At 39.6% G+C, this 13,954-nt stretch overlaps 2 protein-coding genes across 2 annotated transcripts in view; one reads left to right on the forward strand and one right to left on the reverse strand.

Moving 5' to 3' along the window:
- The window catches only part of LOC117290293 (low density lipoprotein receptor adapter protein 1-B-like), a gene marked incomplete in the record, with an annotated part of 19,666 nt that extends 7,527 nt beyond the window's left edge, over positions 1-12,139 (reverse strand). Inside the window, 2 exon segments of the mRNA XM_033771604.1 lie at positions 2,267-2,395; positions 11,938-12,139.
- On the forward strand, positions 4,796-7,844 carry LOC117290292. The gene has a single exon (XM_033771603.1). It carries the CDS (start codon positions 4,919-4,921, stop codon positions 6,731-6,733), a length of 1,815 nt encoding a protein of 604 aa, XP_033627494.1. The 5' UTR covers positions 4,796-4,918; the 3' UTR covers positions 6,734-7,844.
- Positions 12,140-13,954: the final 1,815 nt, after the last annotated feature.

The following is a 13,954-nucleotide window of genomic DNA, read 5'->3' on the forward strand; positions in this document are numbered from 1 at the left end:
ACTACCAAAAACTGATGGCACGGTCACTGCGACAGATGATGACGGTGGCACTCCCAGCATGTGAACCACATCCCACGATCTGACTCGCTGTTGTCAAGACTTGAACAAGTCTTGAGATGTTTTGTGTTATTATATAATGGAGGACGGAAGAGGGTGGGAAGAGCCCACCTTACAATTCACACAGAACAATGGTATCGGATGGGCGCGGAGCAAACCTTAACCATCATCATTGCTGCAAATAGCATAGCTATATCGATCATCTATACATGACGCACTGTGTGTAGTTTGCCCTGTGTAGTTGGGTTTAGCATGAGTGTTATGATGGGAGCGTATACACACAATATAGCTTTGTACAAAAAACCGGCTGCCTTCAAAAAAATGGCTGAGGCTTCACGGTCGACTTGCTGGCAAGAATGCTGGATTATCTACTGATATTTATGTATTGCAATCCATTTGTTGTTTCGTTTCATGCTGGTTGGGCCCCGCTTCATTTATCATATGAAATTTCGTTGATAAAAAGTACGAGCTGGGACCGGGTCAATCTTTGTGACGTAGCCATAAACACCGACGTAATTTACAGTTTTCTAAAGTAGTCGTCTTTTTTTCACGGGTGAACTCTGATGTACAGAAAAACGGACATGTCTGATCGCACCCTAATGCAAACCCTTAATACTATAATCTCATTATTAAAATAAAAAAAGAGCAAAATAACCAGGAAAAATGAGCACCTGATGGCTGATTTACATTCAGTTGACTGGGCAGAATGAATTGTTACCCACCGACGTATACTATGATATAGTCACCATTGGCTCAATGAACTGTAACTAAGTGTAAAGCCACTCCGAGAAAATTCATCACGTGTTCGTGACAACTATTTAAAGGCAGTGGACACTATTGGTAATTACTCAAATTAAATATTTGCATATAACCTTACATGGTAACGAGAGGTTGATGGTATAAAACATTGTGAGAAACGGCTCCGTCTGAAGTGAATGTAGATTTCGAGAATTCCTCGAACTTGATTTCGACACCTCAGAATTAGATTCTGAGGTCTCGAAATCAACCATCTGAAAGCACACAAGTTCGTGTGACAAGGGTGTTTTTTCTTTCATTATTATCTCGCAACTTTGATGACCAATTAAGTTAAAATTTTTACAGGTTTGTTATTTTATGCAAATGTTGAGATACACATGTCATTTTTCTGGTTCACTTATTTGTCTATGTTGAAAATCATGCAATTCTACATCCCAAAATATTACATCATTACATTAAAAGAAATGATGAACACAAGTATGCAGAATAGATTCATTATGTGTTGCTCAAATAAATATACGTTACAATGAGCAGCTGACTGACAGTTGAATGTGACAAAATAATAGATCATTTTAAAGGTTGATCGGATATGTTTTCCATATTTCCTCGCTATACAGACACAAACGAAAAGGTCAACAGTGTCAAACTACAGGCGTTATAATTGAGCATGACGTATACGGGCACGGTACATTACAATAACCGAGTAAATCACGAGCTCATTACATTAAGTTGAACACAACAAGGAGAAAGGGTCCATGAAAGGTCTCAACCAAGAAAAACGATAATGCACATAAAAGTTGAAAGGAAGACAACCCGCCAAGACGACCAAAGATCCCAATAGTTCGATCAAGTGATGAATACTCAAATCGGCATGTCACTTGTGCCGTCGTGCGAGCCACGAGCCATCAGTTATGATGCGATCGACGATAAGAAGAAGGCAACAATTTCAATGTAAAGTTATTGCGAATGATTTGGAGTTGAACAAAAGAAAAAAATACAAGAGTGGGAGTCGAACCAACGACCCACGGATTAAAGAGCAAGCGCACTACCAACTGATCTATCATTAGCAACTAATACTGATTATGTGTTTATTACTAGGGAAATAGGCTTTCAGTAGCTCGCAAATTTTGACAGAATGTAAATCAACAGTCAGACTAACAATATACAACCATACACAATACATGTAGTACTAAAATGAGTGACTTCCCACCCAAAATCTAAGCATAATAGCGCCCTCCAGCGATTATACTCGAAGTTAAGAAAAACAGAAAAACAAGTTTTGGTTTGGTATCGTCATGCACCGAGACAACATGACCTTATTACAAGGTCATGTATTCTAACAATACGAGTGAATCACCGTCCGCATGTTCATGCAGGTAATGTTGAATACAACTTTTCAAGAAAATGGAAAAAAAAAAAAAAATGAAAGCATGAACTTACCCCGACTCTTACCGGATGGTTGCAGCTCACCATAATAACAAGGTTGACGAGGTTTGGGGAGTCGGTGCGGTTTTGTACGAGAAAGGTTTTTAATTCCTTGCATGCTTGTGGTCGTTTCCATCCATGCATCTCAATGAATACTCTGAAAATAAAAATAATAGCTTGATATTATGAATTCATAGTTTCTTTGTTTGTGTTACATTTAAAAAAAAAATCAACTCTCATTCAGGTCATTATTCTAAACCAAAATCAGACGCATGCACAGGATATCTGGGCATTTTATATTTTATTTGAATCTTCAGAAAATAAACACATCTTGGGTGGATTTCACAAAGGTAGTCCTAACTTAGGACTAGTCCTAGGCAATGCTAAGAGATAGGACTGGTCCTAAGTTAGGACCAGTAACTCATCCTAACTTAGGACCAGTCCTATCTCTTAGCATTGCCTAGGACTAGTCCTAAGTTAGGACTACCTTTCGTACCGGGAGGGGAAAAAATTAAGAGAGACAATATTTATTGGCCAATTCGACGCAGATTCCTGGTCACACTGACACAGAAATGGGTCAAATCCTAGGCCCGAAACCCGGATCAATTGACCAGTGGTTTTTGTTTTTTTTGTGTTTGTGCATAAATAATTTGAATTGAAACAAACGGTTCTTTTCAGAACCACCCCAACTCATTTAGAGACACGCATTACATGGTGTTACCGCAAATCTTTCATAATCATAATAAATATTTGAACTATTCTCAAGTTGCAGGTTTTGACGGGCATGATACGGTAGCTACGAGCATATGGTGGTTTTGAGGCATTGCATAAGGTATCAATGTATCATTCGGTTTGGTAACACAAAGTGTATTCAATCCATTTTGCTGTGTAGATTTTTCTTCAAGTAAATGTCTTTCTCTTACCGCGGAGTAAATTTTCGGAATTCGTGAGACCAAACTTTGTTCTGAAAAGAACTGTCCAGGGGTCGATTTCACAAAGAGTAATGACTAGTCCTAACTTAGGACTAGTCCTAGGAGATATACAAATTGCATGGATAGTCCTAAGTTAGGACGAGTAACTGGTCCTAACTCGAGATAAGACTAGTCCTAACTCTTTGTGAAATCCACGGCAGCTTATAAACTACTAACTACCTGCATGATGGAAGGTACAATAGCAAATCTGATAATATAATAATTTCTAGGGGACTTTTCGTTATACATCACTGCTGCGGAATGCGGAGTGAGTTCTCAAGATATTTGTCTCGACGTTTCGACTAGCCTGCTTTATAGACATCATCAGGTGACTCCTAATACATAATGTCAAGCTCATCATCAAATAAACGTTACTTTATGTGGTCTTTTAATCGTGACTTAAATGGTTAAAACCAAACTCGTCCTCTCGAGCAATGGAAATCCTTTCATTGAATTTCCCCTTTCATAACTCAAAAATCAACATTTATTTTGGAGACTTGAAATGTTAGTCCTTCTGCTTATAAAGAATCACATATCTTTCGTATGCCCGACTGAGCCGGTGAGGGGGCACACAAAAGTTGTCATTTGGGTTAAAGGGCCAGTGGACATTTATGCAGTGTTTAATGAGGTACCGAAGTTCAAAAAATGATGACTCATTGATAAAGCATAGAGGAACGTTTTAATTTAAATTATATAAGTTTCAACGTTTGAAAGACGCTTATTTTGTTAACAAGGGTGAGTATTGAGTTGAATAACTCATCCCTGTTGGTTGATAGACATTTCGTGACAAGTGGTTAAAGTAAGCTGACAGTATATAGCAAGTTCATTTCATAATTAAAAAAAAACCTTTCTTTATACAATTCATAAAAATAATAAAAGTTAAACATGACCTCTGCAAATAGAAACAAATAATAGGCCTAACACCTGGCACGTATACTTTTTGCAAGTATTTTAATTGTACTTTCATGTTATTTAGTCGATAAAATTCAAAATAATATTGTCCATATAGGCCTATTGTAAAATTACGATATAATGTATTTAATAACGACTTTGCAATTTACTGCTATGGGAACTCTTGAAAACATTCCAGTGAATGGCATAACATGAGTCTGAATCATAAGCCGACGACTGTTTTATTTGACTAGTTTAATATACTGCATGACGACGTGCAAAACATCTTTGTAGCAAATGCATTCTCCTTAAGTTGACATACGTATTTGATTGGTCGAAGGAGAAACTGCTGACGGAAAACAAACTTTCTAGAGAATTGTGATGTTTTAACCTGGCAGAGGTGCCATCGGACACAGAACCTAAACTGAAACAGCCGCAGGGATAAGGTATTTTTAACCCAGCAACCATGGTACCGGTGTGCAGCACGGTCCAGTTGGATCAGCTCACGCAGAAAACTTTTTATGTCTCCCTGCTCGCTGGTGCATGCATTTCCTCTTAGAAAGAAAAAGGCTCTATAGAAAGTTGTCTGTAAACAACAAAGCCGTGATCCCTTCTGCAAACTACATGTAAATGTACGTGCGTAGGGCCATGGTACCACTTTATACCTGGATTATTGTATTCAATCGAATCACAGGTGCGGCAGGACAAGGTGATTTTTGTTTTCACAAAACTTATTTTTCATGCCGGATCGAGGCCAAATTAAGCGCCATGAGTATACGTGATTGGAGTGACATAAACACAAGAGCTTGGTGATCAAGATGGCGTCCAAAGTTCTTCTCAGACGGAAGAAAGACGACAAGAAGATCACGAAGAAACTGGTTGGGACGATAGAGCAGGAAAACCTGGATAAATGCCCCGTGTTTAGGGTGCGTTACCTTGGCAAGACTCCGGCACAGGGAGAATATGGCAGAGAGTTCATTCAAGAACCAGTGGAGACTCTATTAAAACTTAAAGACCGAAACCCCAAGCTTCCGAAAACAGTCCTTCAAATCACAGAGAGGGGATTTCACTTCCTTGGTGTGAACGGTACATTCGGCAAAGAGAAACATGTCCTGATTCCGATACATCATGTCTGCTACGGTGTTGCCGATGAACAGAACCCTCATGTATTCGCCATCATCACACGGACGGATTCGAACCCGGAGAACAGTCTGTTGGAGTGTCACGCCTTCCTGTGCGATCGTCAGAAGGTGGCGGCCCAGATCACCTACTGGCTACTCAGAACTTTCCTGCAAGTGTTTGAGGACTTGCAGAGGAGGAGACGGGTCCGGCAGGAGAGGAAGATACGGCGACTCCAGGACGCGGCGCTGGACCCCGCTACCATTGCTGCCCGTGCAGCCGGATACACCGATGGAAATCCAGGGTATACAGGTGCTGATTTAAACTCACCTACAGACTCCATTGGTCCGGACATTTATAGTGTGACTTTAGAGGGATCTAAGGATAACGGCACAGTCACTGCTGTGGGGTTGACTAAAACGAGACCGCACAGTTTCATCGAGTCTGGACCGCGGAAAGACCAAATGATACCGGAGAGTCTTTCGGTTAGTGGTGGGAAGAAATTCGCTACTGTCCCTTCCAGATATAGCTCACAGGAACAGCCAACTTCCAGGAATGGAGCAAGGTTACGACAACCCGTGCAACAGATGCACAACTCACACGAATCGCTCGTCAATCGCCATCCTGCTTTGAAGGTTAGTGTTTCAGCCGGGGCTATAGGCCTACCTCGAACTGAAAGCAACCCAACCAAAAAGGTTTCGGTTGGCTCTGGACCCCCAGTGGCACCCCGATGGTCACGTAACTCTGATACCACTACTCCCCACACCCAGTCTTTTATCGACAGTAGACGGGGATCCAAAGAGTACCGCGAAGACCCACGGGGGAAACCCCCAGTACCACTACCTAAGAAACCACCCCCTCCCCTGCACCACCAACAGCAGGAAATTGTGCAGCAACAGGAGAGGAACCGGTACTTAAAGAATGCCAACGCAGGTGTCTCACCTGTGAAAACACCTCATCAGGGATCTTGGAACGGTGGTGGTGGGCGACATGGAGCTCGCTCCATCTCCTCTTCATCAAGAATGAGTTCTTCCTCCGGACAAAACAGCGCCAACAACTCACAGACTACCGCGGAGTCGGACTTCGTCTTCATTGAAATGTTGCAGGAGGAATTCTCCGGGCTTGATGTGGAGTCTAGCGATACGGCCTCCACTGTTCGCCGAGCTAACGCCTCTAATAAACCCAAGAATCGCAGCGTATCCTCCGGTGGGTCCGGAGGAGGAGCTGCCGCACCGCCCCTCGATCAAAAACTCAGCGGTGAAGACATCCAGAAACGAATCCGAGAGTGGCTGAGGAGAACATCTCCAGACGTCGAGTCCGTGGCTTTCGACGATAACATTCTGGACCGGATTTCCTTAGCTGGAACTCTTGGCCACCATGACTCGAGGCGAGGTCCCACATCTCCATCATACGCACCGAGCGTTCGGTCATCGGCGCAGTCCCCAATCGGCAGACAGCAAAGAAACGCGGCTGGAACCTTCAACCACATGCCATCGGACGGAGAGTATTTCTAGACCATGACATTTGTCTTTCTTCACCATGATTTTAATGTACGAACACGGAATTGAACTATTGCAACCCAACAAAAGGGACCAATGGTACAAATGCAAAAATATTAAATGACCTGACGTTTCGACCCTAGCAGTCTTTTTGAAGGCTAAAGACAACCCTCAAGAAAGACCCTGCTTTAGAGTCGAAACACCAGACCATTTGTATTTGTTGTATGTTTTTAATTCATGTTAGAATGCTGTGTAATGCCAGTGTTTGTATGGTCAAGTTCTTTTCACTAGGGCATCAAGCACTACCATGTACTTTGATGAACGAGTACATGTACATGAAAGTACGAGACCACCAAAATGGAACCCGAGTGCCGAGAAAAAAACTAGCTCAGAACCATTTAGATAAAACTATCTTAGCTGGTATAAATACAAATACAAGCGATTGTACACGTTGGTTTTTTTTTGTAGATCTGTAGGGCAATTATAATGTTCCCAAAAAAAATTCCTTTTTGCAGACAGGGTCCATGACATGTACATCAGGTTGGCATTTGGATGATACATGAGGTCAATTCTCAATGTTTTGGTTAATATTAAAAACATATACTCGGTTGCCTACGTTTCCATACATTATTTTTCAATCATCTTTTCCCGAAACTAATAAGGGATGATTATATTGACTATTTTAAACAATTTTCAAAATAATTGATAGTGTTTAATCCCTTCAGACGAGGCATTTTCGCAAACAGAAAGCCTCAATCATGTCACTCCACACAACAGTTGAAAGTCCCTCTGAATCATTTTTAATATTAGTGCCCTATTTTTATAGAGCGCTCGGGTCCGTCAGGCAACTCATGGCGATGTTCAAACATAATATACTGTAGAATACAAAAGCAAGTACAATTTATATATATACAACATATATTTTGTTTGCAGTAAGATTAGAAAGTTTGTAGACTGTGATGGATTTAAGTAAACATTTTTAAGTATTTATTTCAAGCATTTTTGGGAATTAAAAAGTAAACTGAAATAATGCATAATTGTCTAAGAAAACAACTTGTTAAAGCCATTATACACTTTCGGTTAACAGTATTGTCCAAGTCCCACACTTCGTGTATCACAACTTATATATAAAACAACAAACCTGTGAAAATTTAGGCTCAATCGGTCATCGGAGTCGCTAACGAGAATTTATATTGTTTTACCGTTTTCTCCAAAAGTAAAGCATTTCATGGACTAATATTTCAAGAGAAGTCTTTCACCATCACATTCTGTAAACCCTGTAAATTATGTGTAAATCTGTGAACTTTCTTTGTTTTTTTCTGTACCGAAAGGGTCCAATGTCTTTAAACAAAATCATAATTAGGAAAAAAATTACTGGTAGAAAATTATGTTTCATATGAAAAAGTATGGTTTTTAACTTTGGAAAAAAAAAATACAGGTGAGATTTCAACTGAAATAATGTATGGGTTTTCACTTTCACTTATTTGCTCTTTCTTTGGTAGAAGTGAGAAAATAATAATGTTAAATAATATTGTGCCAAAGTTTTATGGATAATTTCCCATGAGGTGTACACACAGTAAATTTATGATATAGTTAATATAATATACTTATAGGATAAGAACTGCACATGACTATACCGTTACATTTACTTCAGTCTGATCCAAATAACTATTGTATGGGCTTGGGAATTAAAAAAAACACTTTCTATTTTATACCCTAAAACACCACAGCAAATCATTCCCTGCTATAGCATTCCAATAACATTTCAACTTTGTGGACTATGAACCAATATCTTAGAAATGTTATAAAAGTTCATCATGTATTTCTATTTAGAATCCTATATTTTTATGAATTAAAGACAAATATTTAGAAAACGTACATTTAAACTTATTTTTTTCATTTTTAGTTTTGCATGTGTCGCATTTGATATTCTATTCCAAGTAAAAAATAATAAAAAAATTAATGTAAACCTTACTCTGCTTTTCTGAAACTCCAACAGCTTAAGGAATCCCCCGAGACCAATGTGGCGCTGAGATAATGGTTTATGTAGGGTCCAACTTGATGCACTCCTCAGCAGGGTGCAACTTTCTCTTTTCATAATGCGGCAATGACATTGGGAAATCTTATAGTGAAATTATGTCTTGCGAAACAGCCTACAGACAAGTCACCACACAACGCCAAAATGAGAACATGCGTTCGTGTCTGATAACAATTAAGCTCTGATTCTTATGAATATAATCCATTGGGGTTGAGTAATATGATGAGGAGACATACTGAAGATGTGTGTTTTATGGGGAGATAATGTTCCAAAGATGACAACTGATTAGAACCGGGTCTCTTTTTGTATGTGAGTGGCAGGAAGCGCCATGGGCCTATTTATTACGGATAACTGTTGAAAATGCATTGTTCACTCCAACTCAAAACAAATGTTGATGAAACTGCTTTAATTTTATCAAAACAAACTAATGAATAGAGTGAGATTTGCTGATCAAAGCCCAATTTCATTAAGCCTGCAAACACAAAAACGTGCTAAGCACCGACAAGTATAGCAGAAACAGGTTGCCAACCCAAATTACACTCAGTTTGCATTTTGTTGTGGCTGGTGACCGACTTAATTTTTTGCAAAGCAAAGAAATTTTAAAGTCGGTCAGCAAATAAATTTTGTCAAGCAGTTTCTGCCTAACAACTTTATGAGATTGTGCCCTATAGTCCGCGAAAAGAAAAAAAAAAAAAAAAAAAAACACTAGTTGGCACCAGATCTGACGTTACAAGTTAATCCATTGCTCGGACGTTGGAAACTTATCAACTGTTTTAGGTGTGTTTTTATATTAATGAGAGGAATAACTCAAACAAATTTCTCAAGAAGAGAAAAATTAAAGGATTTTGGTACTTTTTCAAAATGTCCATAGATTTACATTAAACTGACAGGGTTTGAAGATAATGATAGTGGAAAGCCTCCCTTCAAATATTACTTACTGAGGTGCTGTAGTTTTTGAGAAATTAGTAAAACAATGTCATAAAAATATGTTCGTAAATGATTAAAATAATTTTCGTCTCATGAGACGAAAATTATTTTCATGACATTGTTTTACTCATTTCCCAAAAACTACAGCACCTCAGCACGTAATATTTTCAGGAAAGCTTTCTACTATCATTATCTTCAAACTGTGTAAGTTTAGTGTAAATCTGTGGACATTGTGTTTTTTGTCCTACTTTAAGTATAAACCATAACAAGAAAAAAGACCTGCAACGTATTCCTAGCAACCCATCCAGGTTATAAGTTATGAGAACTCAATACCCCTGGTTGCCCCCCCCCCCCCACACACCCCAAATGAAAGGAAGACACTTTCTATAAATGATTTAAATGTGTACTTTGCAAACATTACTGTGCACTATGCACTAGACAATGGGAGTTTAGGGTGCACCTCTAACCTGAGTAAAATCTTGTAAAGAGCGCCACCAGTTGGTCAAACTATTTTCAAGGTAAGTTGCATAATGAGCTTAGTTGTTAATGATGGTTCTAGATGAAACAGGGTGATTCCAGTCCATACAGGTTTCATGGTGATACAACACATAACCCTAAAATAGTCCATGATATGTACAAAACGTAACGTCACCGGACTCGGTGTATATCAGAAGACAAGTGATCATAGGGCGCGTTCGATTAACTTCCCTGTGTTTACCCCTGACAAGAGCTAAACGAACAACCACTCACCGCTCTTGTAGTGACGTCAAGCAACTGGGGCCAGCCCCCAAAGTGACCCACTCCACAAGCAGGGCACTGGGGGCTGACCCGGGTGAGCCCCTGGAATGACGTCAAAGCTATTCGAACGCACCTGGGGAAGACCGGGGAAGCTAAACGAACGCACCCTTTGAGTGATTACCAAATGTTCGGGGTTGAACAAAGACAAAATTACTAGGAGTGGAACGCGAACCAACTAAACTGTCTAGTCCTAACCCATGTTGGCAGTTTCTCTATTTTGTCATTGTTAGAGGTGCCAGTCAGGTAAAACACCAATATAATCAAGGGCTATAGATTAGCTCAGTTGGTAAAGCACCCACATGTTAATCTGGAGGTCGTTGGTTTGAATCACAGTGTAGTCAATTTGTCTTTGTTCAACCCTTTGATTACTTTCCGCAAACCCTATTAAGTTATTACAATTAATGTATGTGCCGTGCAAATATTGTTGCTGTTTTTTTGTTATTATGTGCAAGTTTGCCTCTTTTATTTAGCTCCTTCAAGTTTGCCAAAAGCTTGATGAGAGTGTCCCAAGAGGGCGCCAATTATATTTCAATAACTCCAGAGAGGGTATTTTGTTAGGATGGGGCTATTAAGGAATGTTGGTATTTACAGAACTTGTATTGTCGTCACTATAGGAATGGGTTCCTAAATCATTTAACAAAAATACCCAGTCAGTTTCCCATTGGTTTATAATAATTATAATATGATTACTAAAGATTTAGACTAAGGGGAAAGGGGACCAGTTAAAATCAAATTAATCGCCACGCAAGCTTTTACAAATACCAAAATTAATAATGTCTGATTATGGAAAGGGCATTGGTCTAACCAGCTGTTTAGGGAGGGGCGGGGCAGGGTTGGAGACCACCACCTCATCAGAACCCTTGCCCCTCCCCACTCACCCTATAGATACTAACTTCCAGAAGTAGTTCGATGCACCAATTTCTTCAGCCCACAAAATGAAACAAATTGTCTCTTGCCCCGCTTGCCAACATCCCACCGCAATGATTATTTCTGCACTTTAGAATTGGCACATTCTCAACATTTGTAGAATTCCCTCTTCAGACATAACAAAAATTTCCCATAGAAAAGGACTACAACAGTGGGCATTTCGTAGTGCAGAAACAACAATGTGACCATGCACCCCGCCCCCTGTGAAAATGTTATACAACACGGCACTGGTCAGGCGTGTTCCACGAAAGGTGTCCGGTGTGATATAGGTCGTACAACCGGAGAGCAAAATACTCTGGATACTTGGTGCTCATTATTCTTTAAAAAAATGTTGCCTAATCACATTATTACAATTCTACTAGAATTTCTAGTCTTTAGCTTACTTTGCCAATATGTACAGACACAAAACTAATGAAATGTGCACCTATGGGGTTGTTTTTAAACAGCACCAAGAATGGGCAGTGCACTGCAGATCCAAAACCAACGTGTACAAAATTCACGACTAAAAAAACTCAATGTAAATACTTACACGTGTTCGTCCGGTCAGTATTGGAGTCCAGCATTTCCTTCGTAACATTTCCCCCCAAAAAGCAACATTAAGTTCCAAACTTGTGCACAAGTTGTACCTGCCTCTTTGTTCTCCTAGTCCCAGGCATGCAGGACATTCATGTACAATGACAAAATGCAGGACAAACTTGAAGAAATAAAGAATTTTATCCGACAGAAAAGTTCCAGCGACCATACATCCAAAACATCCGAATTGAATTAGCTGATGCCCCGTTCTGCATATGCACTTGACACGCGCTCAGGGATGTATACCAGCGAACTTAAGCCAGAAAGCAGACGATTAAATGCATGTATTACAATTCACTTATAAACACAAAACAACTAGAATGCTCTTTTGTTATGGTAATTTTATTGGCTGTTCTTTTAACCGGATTGAGCCCCTTGAGCTGTCACTAATGCCGTTCTAGAAAAATGCAGTTTTCTGGTACAGTTCCGCTGACTGAGTGAGGAGATATTTATAAATCTTGCATAAGAGTGAAAAAGCACTTTTTGAAGAGCCATAATTTATATGGTGGACAACTCTTTTTCGAATGGTCTTCCACTTTTTTAGATTGAAGTTTGCATATTTTTGAGTGATTTTTTTCTCTCATTCCTGGAGTGAAACCACTCTAAAAGACTGATATAACCATACCACTTTTTATTAAGAGCCATAATATGAGGGACAACTCGAAATGTAAAGAGTGGTGTTTTTCACTCTTTTACATTTAGAGAGATAGTTGGCGGCTTTATAAACTTATGGCCGTGTCCGAAAAGGCGACTTTGGCTACAGCTACGGCTAGATCACACTGACCTTTCTTAACCACTGGCAGACGCGCTGATCTAGCCATAGCTGTAGCCAAAGTCGTTTCGGTGACTCCGGCAACATTTTGGCTACAGCTACCAGCGCCTTCGGCTACAGCTTGCAACTTCGCCTACAGCTTCTGTGCTTATAGGCTTAGCTTCGATGACTTCGGCTACAGCTTCGGCGACGTTGGCTACAGCTACGGCTAGATCACATTACCTTCTTCAACACTGACAGACGCGCTGATCTAGCCATAGCTGTAGCCAAAATCGTTTCGGCGACTTCGGCAACACTTCGGCTACAGCTACCAGCGCCTTCGGCTACAGCTTCCAACTTCGCCTACAGCTACTGTGCATAGGCTTAGCTTCGGTGACTTCGGCTACAGCTTCGGCGATATGGCTACAACTACGGCTAGATCGAGCACGTCTGACAGACGCGCTGATCTAGCCGTACCTGTAGTATAGAAGTCACCCTTTTCGGACACGGTCTATAAGTCGTCCTTTTAATTTTTTTCATTTTGCCTTGTAAGATGAAAACCGGAAAGGCATTGTTCCTGATTTTGCATAAAATTTACAGTTTTTCATTTTTTCCATATTTCTTTTTAAAAGTGCCTCAATGAAATCCACCAGCAGAGACAAAACAACAACGACAACAGCTGGAAAATGGCTTCGTTTTGATGTGAAAGTGTACGTAAATATTTTCGACTTTTGGGCAATTTAATACATTTTAATTGAAAGGACAAAGAAACAAAGAAGAAAACATGGGATTAAGTTATTCGGAATATTCAACAAGTATTTTTATTATAGTTATTTCATTATTTTCTCCAGATTTCCAACTACATTTAAGAGATAATATTTAAAAAACAAATTTCAAAGGAGACAAAGTTACGTATTGCTGCAGTAGCATCATTGAGATTGCAACTAGGCCTATTAACTCTACACATTTATTCCCCTTTCTATTGCATGGCAAATTGAAGACTTTCTCGATTGTTATTATAAAACGCACGGGAACAAGAAAAGTTGTTTAACAAAAATCGAACTTATTAATGCCCATCATACTCAATAACAACTATTGATCACTATTCGTTATTTTTAATTATCAGTTTCATTATCTAATGGTTACATTTATTTTACATTTTTGCTGTCAATATGTAGGCCTACTTGACACTTGACATGACTGTTCTTAAACTATAAATTTA

Source organism: Asterias rubens, chromosome 5, assembly GCF_902459465.1.
Source record: "Asterias rubens chromosome 5, eAstRub1.3, whole genome shotgun sequence".
In the NCBI taxonomy this organism is placed as follows: Eukaryota; Metazoa; Echinodermata; class Asteroidea; order Forcipulatida; family Asteriidae; genus Asterias; species Asterias rubens.

Bases quoted from the DNA above. Each gene is read 5' to 3' on its own strand.
- LOC117290292 (XM_033771603.1), top strand. From the start codon at position 4,919: ATGGCGTCCAAAGTTCTTCTCAGACGGAAGAAAGACGACAAGAAGATC.